This window comes from Nanorana parkeri, unplaced genomic scaffold (genome assembly GCF_000935625.1).
Source record: "Nanorana parkeri isolate BGI_ZX_2015 unplaced genomic scaffold, ASM93562v1 scaffold150, whole genome shotgun sequence".
Taxonomy (NCBI): Eukaryota; Metazoa; Chordata; class Amphibia; order Anura; family Dicroglossidae; genus Nanorana; species Nanorana parkeri.
The window spans coordinates 718,486-727,054 of record NW_017306418.1 but is presented as its reverse complement, the minus strand read 5'-3'; the positions used below and the strand labels follow the sequence as shown (position 1 = coordinate 727,054).

Genomic DNA, 8,569 nt, shown 5'->3' with positions numbered 1-8,569 from the left:
AAAAAAAACAGAAAGGGCACCTCCCTGAAATGAGACAGGAAACTCCCTGAAATAAGGTTTTGCAGGTTGGGACGACTGCAGCGGGGAGAGGGGGTCTTTTCATGTGTCTCCAAAGGCAACATTGACAATACAGAGATCACTTAGGCCTTGTTCACCCCAAATGCAGACCTGATCTGCATGATATACTGCATTTTTTGCCGCGTTTTTGATGCGTTCATGGCCGTTTTTGGTTAAAAAAATATATATATTTTTCTATTTTTTAGTTTAAAATGGGCTTTGTGTGTTCCAGGACGTTTGCATGCATTCCGGGGCAGGTAAAATAGGGCTTGCTGCAGTTTTTTTTTTACATGCTCTGGAACTGAATGCTGCAGTATGAACTAGAGCACAAAATTCATTGGAATACATTGGACGCAGTTTTGATCCGGTCTGTAACAGATCTGCTCTGCTCCTGGAACGTGCTTGGTGTGAACAAGGCCTAAATTAACATACTTGTGGGATGCCATAAAGCTGTACGTGGAACAGTGCAATATTCACACACAGTCTCAGTGGCAGTGCAGAATGCCAGCTCATATGTGGCTGCTAAATTGACTTTCTTCTTCTACAATTAGCTTGGATTACGTGCACCTCAATCTGATTCATTTAAGTTTGAAAAAAGGCTTTTTCCAGGTAGCTTTAATAGTGACACAAGCTTTGTCATCAAACGGTAATAGGCCCAATTTGGCCGGCAGCTAGAAATTGGCCAGTAGTTTGCTATCACTGTTCGTGTTCTCACTAATGCAAAACTGTCCAGGCACTGACCAATTTCTATCAAACTCTCAATAATAACTAAGAGACTGCAGATGATACAACAGTCTAAAATTGGCCAACTGCAGGATATTTTTTAACAAGGGAGAATTGACCAAATGTACTAAAGGAAAAAAAAAAGACAGGCAGATGTTTTACTACTAGAATTATGAGACAACAGATGACACAGCAGTGTAAAATTGGCCAGCAGCCGGACAATTTAACTGCCTCCGGGCCGGCCGTATTAAAAAAAACGGCCGGCCCGGAGCTCTCTAAATCTGAGCGGGCGTCTTTAGACATCCGCTCAGACACGCCCCCTCGCGAGCGGGAAAAGTGCTGGATAATTTTAATCCGCTGCACAAGTATGCAGACGTGCATTCGAAATTCTGTCATGCTTTGCAAACTAAAAGGATTGAAGGCACTAACTTTTTTTGTTAAATAAGAACAATATTACTATAATCTGTCAAGTAAAAGTGTGACCTTAAAATAAATAAAAAAAGAGCAATTAAAAAACATTATTGTAATGTATCTCCCTTTCAATAAAAGAGGAAGTTTTGTTATTTTGGATTACATTTTACAGTGTGCATGGTTATGCAATGATCGTACTAAAAAAAAAAAAGCCTGTAGTTTAGTGGTCAACTGTTCCAACCTCTAGCTCATGTGTGGTCATCTTTATTACATCTGCTTCCCTGTCACTAGCAGTTGCCAAATTTTTGAGCAAAGTACTTCTTCTCCATCCCACTCTCTTTGCTCAGAAGCTTTCACTCTGGACTTAAAAAGGAAAAATACCACTTGAAAATCAACCCAACACTAGCAGCTTGGGCTAAGCAGGAGGATGTTTAGAACGTTGAGAAAGAAGTGGTAATGTTAAAACTCCAAGTGAAACAGACAAAAAGGTGTACCTGTTTCTGCTTTTTGTTGTTTTTGAACAAGTAGTTTTGATAGAAATGCTCCAAAATGCAGCAAATTCCTTTATGTGAAAATGACTGGCTTCTGTGAATTCCAAACAAAATATCAATTATGAACAATATGCTTTACTCCAACACTGAAACCTTCTTCATATAGATGTTGGGTCCTATTTAGGTATTTTGTCAATATACCAAATTATGTTTTATAACATACATTTACCATCATTTTTATACATATACACACACCAGGGCATAAACATTACAATCAAAAGGGAAACAAACAATGGTCTTGGGTCAATTTTACTTTAGTTTGTTTTATAGCAGTTTTTTCCCTATACGTATACAATCTTTTATTTACAAATAAACAGTTTATAGATGAGAAAGGATCCCCAAAGAGACAGCACAGTGCCTGCTGTAAAGCTAAGCTTTGGGATACTTATGAATTTTGATACACAGTTTTTGCTATGATCCCTGAAAACTCTCCTCTTTAGGAAAGTCTATCCCACTACCCTTTTGCTGCCAGCACGATATTAGGCACTGGCTGCAGGCTCCTGTAAACGGATTTCCAGCAGATTCAGCCCCTGTAAATGCATACATACTAAACAAAAACGAGCATCAGGTGTGCCTACATATGAAAATGACGGTTGCGCCATACATTAGGTATCGCTGCTTGCAGCAGAGTGACAGCAATAATTCTAGGGCCAATATTCACGGTTAACCCTAAACTGATGACCTGTGCAGGCTTTTAAAGCATTTAATATGGACAAATTAGAGTACCGTATTTTTTCTCCGTTTCACAGGTGCACGCAATTTTTAAGCTTGCCATGTTGGGTACCTGTGTACTCGGCACAACCTCATCTTTTATATTTTAATATTGTATACTATATTGTTTTTTTTGTCCACTAAATTTAACTTAAGTGTATTTTTTACTGAAATTTTGGGCTTAATAAAGAGTAACGCTATTATGGGACAAAGAAAATTGCAACTAGCACCATTTCATTCTACAGGTCTCTGCTCTCTGCAATCCCCTTGTAGATTGTATGGCCTAATGCTTTGTGAAAGTAGTCACCCCCTTGGGGTTTTATTACACCCACAACCTGGAATTAAAATGTTTTGTGGTTTTTTACCATGTAATGTACACAACATACCTACCACTTTTTTTTTTGCTACTTTACCTAACACTTAGATTTGTTTTTTCTATAGTTAACCATCTCTGATTCACACAAGGAGTGGATTAGAAAATTGAATATTTATTTACAGGTTTACTGCCATATTTGTTTTTTTGTACACATTATCCGTTTGCTTCTTAGGGGGGATAGCAGCGCTTCACATATTTGAAAGATGCCTACCACTTTGTAGGTGCAAAATATTTTTTAGTAATAAAAAGGTATTAAAAGTGTAAAAGGAGCTACACAGGGGATGTTACAAGACTTGTGGCAGAGGCAATAGCAGGTAGCAGGCCACTAGTCTTACCAAGTAGAAATACTTATTTAGGTAAGGGGGCACCTGTATGGAAAAACATGGAAAATTCTGGAAATGACCCTTGTATTAATTACAAAATAAATTCTGCCCAGAGTTCAGCTTTAGGCCTTTGTATATCTGATTGAAATTTGTACTTACCACTCTGTTAAGTAATGGGTCATGTTCTGACTAATTCACGAGATTATAGAACAGACTTGCAGTACTGCGGGGTCTTGAAAATTGGCCAGGACAATGCCTACAATTAATTTGCATGCTCTTTGTGCTTGCATGAGTTTCCTCCCACATTTTAAAGATATGCTGGTAAGTTAATTGTTTGCATGTGCAATGGTGTATGATCAATGTGTACAGTGCACACTGTGCACAGATTGAAAATATGGGTCAGCGCATCTCCTCCCCTGCATGCATTCTCCAGCAGGGCAAGAATCCCCTGCCAGTGTCCTAGCAACCAATGAAACTGTACTACCTGTGCAAGGCTTGCTCCAGCATTCAGTGACGGATCAAACTTTTGTCATAGTGAGAGATTAGAGTAATTCTTTCAAACTGCAACCATAGGTCAGTTGGTGGGAAGGGAATACAATTTTACTACAGTACCTCTGATGCGAAGGGGAGGTACCCGATGTACAAGGGGACCTGTTATGTGGACCATTTCTAAGCAGCTGGTTAAACCGCAATAGAAGAGGGAGAGACAGGGCAGGTTTTATCTCAAAATAGAAATTAGACTGTATTAAGAGTCAATCGCCACAAATATTGTACAGTTGCTGGACAGATTGTGAGCAGCTTAGTAAGTTCGCAAAACAAGAGGGAGAAATGAGGCAGGTTATTTCTTGAAATAAATACTAAAGTGTATTATCTGAGAGAATAGCCACAATGGAGCAATGGATAATAAAAAAAAACTGTTGGGTCTCTGAACTGTAAACAAAAGGGAGGTACACAAGAATATGAAGCCCACAACACTGCAATCCATAATAATTTAGCACAATATAGCACAGAAACTAACTCACTACACGACTGTCATCTCTTCCTAAAATACTCTAACACACACTGACCCCATCCATTTATAGTGAGGGAGCTGGCATCTAGCAAAGCCCCCATTATTGGCCCTTGTAATCCAGCTGACCTAAAGTCAAAGGCAATGCAGTGCATTATGGTAACAAATAATTTGGTCTGAGGAAATCCTGCCGTAGGTTGCTATCCGGACATCGACCATACAGAATTTGCAGAGGACCCATGAGAGCGCCAAACCTGAATCTCACCCCTAAACTTTACCTAAACAAAAGGTCAATAGAATATGACCAGAATTTTACAGAGTGGGCTAGACATGACAGAATTTATCCGTTATAGCACTTATGCATTTGATTCTTTGGTACAAAGTTAAAAAAATGAATAGTCAATCTTCTGACTAGACCAGAAGCAATGTATCTGCAAACGGCTTCACTTATAGTCCTTGCCTTTCTATTAAGCCAGGTGTGCTGTGCCTTATCTGCAGATTGTGTTTTCACTTTCAATTGCCCACTGTGGATTATTTCATGGGTCAGCTATTTTTACGCGAAACGATTTATTTTTATATGATAAGCACAGTCTACTCAAACTTCAAATCCGGTTTTAAAGTTTTCAGAATATCTAAGGCGAGAAATATCTGTACAGCTGTAACCAAATGATTCTAAAGGAATGCTGTGTTTATCTTACGGGACTTCCTTTGTACACGCAATGCTATTCCATAGGAACAGACCGTTTAAATAAACACGTTCTCTAAAATATTGAAGAAATTAAAAGGAAAATGGAATACTTAGGGGAAGAATACTTGCTAAATTTATGTTCTGCCTGAAAGCATTTTAAGTATGAGAATTTTGACATGGTTATTTACAAAAGGGTGAAGAGTTTGGAGTAGGCAGGAGAAGTGAACAATCTAGGAAAAATTCTCCAATTCAGCTCATTTTGCAGTTCAGTTATGTTGTCCGAGATTGTTCACTTCTTCTGTCTTCTCCAACTCTTCACTCTTTCGTGAATAGCCATGTAAATGTTTTGTCTCAGGTGTTTCCTAAAAATACCAGAGATTTTGCACCAAAACACTTTTAAAAAAGGCATTTTTCCCCTAATTTCACCTTAACTTTTATCTTAAAATGTTTTTTTTGTAAATTCTTAAAAAACAAAATGAATTAGGACAATATAGTTAATCAAAAACCTCAGGAAAGGCAAAGGGAAGGTTGTTTTCATCCTGAAAACCCATATCTGTAACTTGGATGGTTGATTTTGTTTCTATAATCACAGGGATGGAACCTTTTTTGGAATGGTGTTGTGATATAATAGAGAAAAGGTTAATCTGACTTGACACATTGATGGTGGTTTTTGATTTACCAGAAATGGGAAACCTACTACACGCTAATGTAGTCACCTGAAACATGTCTATAAGTCACCTGAAAATGCTCACATCCCAGTACACCATTTTTCTGGCAGCCGATACCATCTTATTAGATTTACAACGCAATACTTACTGTGGCATGGTTGCTTCTTCAAGATCGGATTCTGTGTGATCCAGCAATCCAAAAACCATTTTATAAAATGCAATAGTATATCAATCTGTGCTAGAAGTAGAAAAATATTCGATGTTTGCTACTCCATAAATCAGAGTCAATGATCAGCTACAAACGGATCAGAATAACTTCAGTAAACCCACTGGAAATTTTGAAGGACCTATGCATATATTTAACAGCTAGGTGGTACTCAAGGGGAATGATAATATAAGAATGACTAAAAGCTGTTCCACAGTTTTGTCACTTTTTCACAGCCAGGTACAATGGTTCATAGGTTTTCAACAATACTTATAATAATGTGCATTATCCCATAACAATCTAAATGTAATTTCTGTAGCAAGATTAAAAAATAATAAATAAATCTTTAATTAGCCGCCATGGGTCACTGTAATTGGCTCTTTGGCTTCATAAATACATCTGTAAAACTGCACATAGAAAACACAACATCAGTGAAGGTGAGCAGAGCATTGTAGACATACACCACTAGCATTGGCTTATTTTGTGGGAAAACTAAACATTATTAGACCAAAATATCCAACAAGGTGATGTGTCCAAAATGAAAGCTGGGGGTGCCCCCCCCCCAAAAAAAAGCAAGGTCCATAATATCACCAACTGATATTTTTTTCAGTTAAGGGAAACAAACTATAATGATTTCATCAGAGTAATTTAATATTTAGTGGTCACAGACTCATATTTACGTATACATTATATTAAACAAAACAAAAGTCTACTATATTGCAAAATGAATATAATTTATTAGCCATGAAAATTCATACAAATTATATAGTCACACATAAGTATAAAAATAAAACTAGCTTTTCTTCTCTCTTTTCTAGTTCTGGCATTAATATTCAATTTACAAATAAGTTATAGTTTAAATATCCTTCGTAAATACACAGTTTTTCTCAATTGGTTTATTTTATAACCAGTCAAATGTCCTTCCAACGAGTTGAAAGAATTTTTTATTGGGCTCACAGAAGTATTCCCGTAATTTGTCCAGCAGGAAAGAGTTTATACGTGGGTGAGCCCTCCCTTTGGATTCATGTAAGCAACGTTCCCGACCACTGTCACGTAAACAGTAAAACCCCTTTGTCCTATTGAAGTAAAAGTTTGATGCATTTATTTGCGGTGAAAGATTTAGAAACTTCTCTACCTTTTGTATTTCCGGAAAGGGATTTCGGATTAGATAATCTCCATCAACGATGTGAATATTGCGAAGTGGGAAATACAATAACCAGTTTTCCATGAAACTGTAATACAGACTCCGGTTTATTGCTTTGTAGTCTGTGTTAAGCTCACTGTTTCTCAAAAGTAGATCTTCCACTGGTGGATAAGACTTATTTTTCTGCAGGTGGTTGTAATAGACTTGAGTATAGTCTGATAAAACTCTTTCGATAGGGTCTCTTAGTATAAGGAGAAGTTTTATTGTGCTGTTCATGTTGTAAATGCGTTCTGGAACGTTAAGCGACGTAAAGTATGCAGGGGTTTTCTCAACTGTGAGCTGATGGGGGTACGAAAATGGCATTTGGCTAACATACCACGGTAAACCTTTTCTATACTGATCTTCCCAGTCAAAAAAATGGATTTCACTTTCAGCTGAAGAAATGTCAGGATGAAGGCTAAGCATTTCTAGCAAAGCCCTTGTTCCACCTTTACGTACCCCAATGATAATGGTATGCGGTAGATGCTGTTGGGTACTATTAGGGTGAATGGCATTCCTCGGTTCATTTACAGGAGGTGGTGATGCGTAGGTCTTTTCATTTGAAGTTGGGTAAGAAGTCACCAGCTTGGGCTGGCTGAAGATCAGACACATTCCAAGCAATATCGACGCCATGGCATCCAAAACTCTCTACATAGGTTCCTGAAAATGAAATGAAGATTTTTTTTAAATTAGAAAGCATACAATTTTAAAAATATCATATTTCCCATGCAGTTCAAAGAAACAGGTTTGGTATAAGCCCCTTTTCTGCCCCCTGATAGACCAATCTCATGTATCCTTCACTCCCTCAATGGTGAATTCAATGTGGGAGAGAAGGACAGCAACAGTGCAGGTGCTTGCTGATTAGCCAAGTATTGTCACATGGTAGCAACAAGAAACTCTCAGCCCTGAGTAAATTATTTTTCTCACCCCTGACTGCTAAATTGAGGATCATGAGAGCCAAGGAAAAATAGGTATGTTTTGCAGCAGAGGACACTTATCACACCTGTTGCTTTGTTCTGCACAGGGTTACTTTGAGCTACAGAGATTATCTAAAAGCAAAAAATATTGCAAAAAAAATATCAAAAAAACACATCTTCAAAACACTACAGTAATATATCATGTTGGTTTAAGGACAAAATCAGCTTAACTAACCAGTTTGTCTGCATAACATGAATGTAGCTGTAATTGTACAAGTACACAGTGTTTAGTTACTAGTGATGTCATAGGCATAGGGTCATCTAAGAGAGTAGAATGTTGATATATTATGGAAGTAAATAAACATCCACATTGATAAGATCTGAAACCATCATAACCATAAATGTTTCCATTTATTTAAGGTACATGTCCTTTTACCGACACATGCCTATATAGTAGCATGCCAGTGTGTGAATGCCTAATGATTTTATTAGGTTAAAAGAGAACTATGGGGTAAATGTTTTTCCCCATAGTTCCCTTAAGGGTCACGGGAGGAAATATACTAGCGTCCTCCCATGACCCAAAGTTCAGTATATCGCAAGCTACACCTCGCAGTATACTGAGACCGCTGCAGCCGGGACGTATCCCGACATTACTGTCGAGATCCACCCAGCTGCGTGAATGAATGCCTATCTAGAGGCAGAGCCAGCTGTACCTGCCACCTCCCCTGTCCGTTCCTCCAGTCAGCG

The 8,569-nt window shown here is 38.0% G+C and overlaps 1 protein-coding gene across 1 annotated transcript; it reads right to left on the bottom strand.

The window, feature by feature from the left end:
- Window positions 1-6,441: 6,441 nt before the first annotated feature.
- On the bottom strand, window positions 6,442-7,545 carry HS3ST1 (heparan sulfate-glucosamine 3-sulfotransferase 1). The gene has a single exon (XM_018554257.1). The coding sequence runs from the start codon at window positions 7,536-7,538 to the stop codon at window positions 6,624-6,626; it is 915 nt and encodes a 304-aa protein (XP_018409759.1). The 5' UTR covers window positions 7,539-7,545; the 3' UTR covers window positions 6,442-6,623.
- Between the last annotated feature and the right edge of the window lie 1,024 nt (window positions 7,546-8,569).

Excerpts from the sequence above, each read along its gene's own strand:
- HS3ST1 (XM_018554257.1), bottom strand. The coding sequence starts at position 7,538 with ATGGCGTCGATATTGCTTGGAATGTGTCTGATCTTCAGCCAGCCCAAG.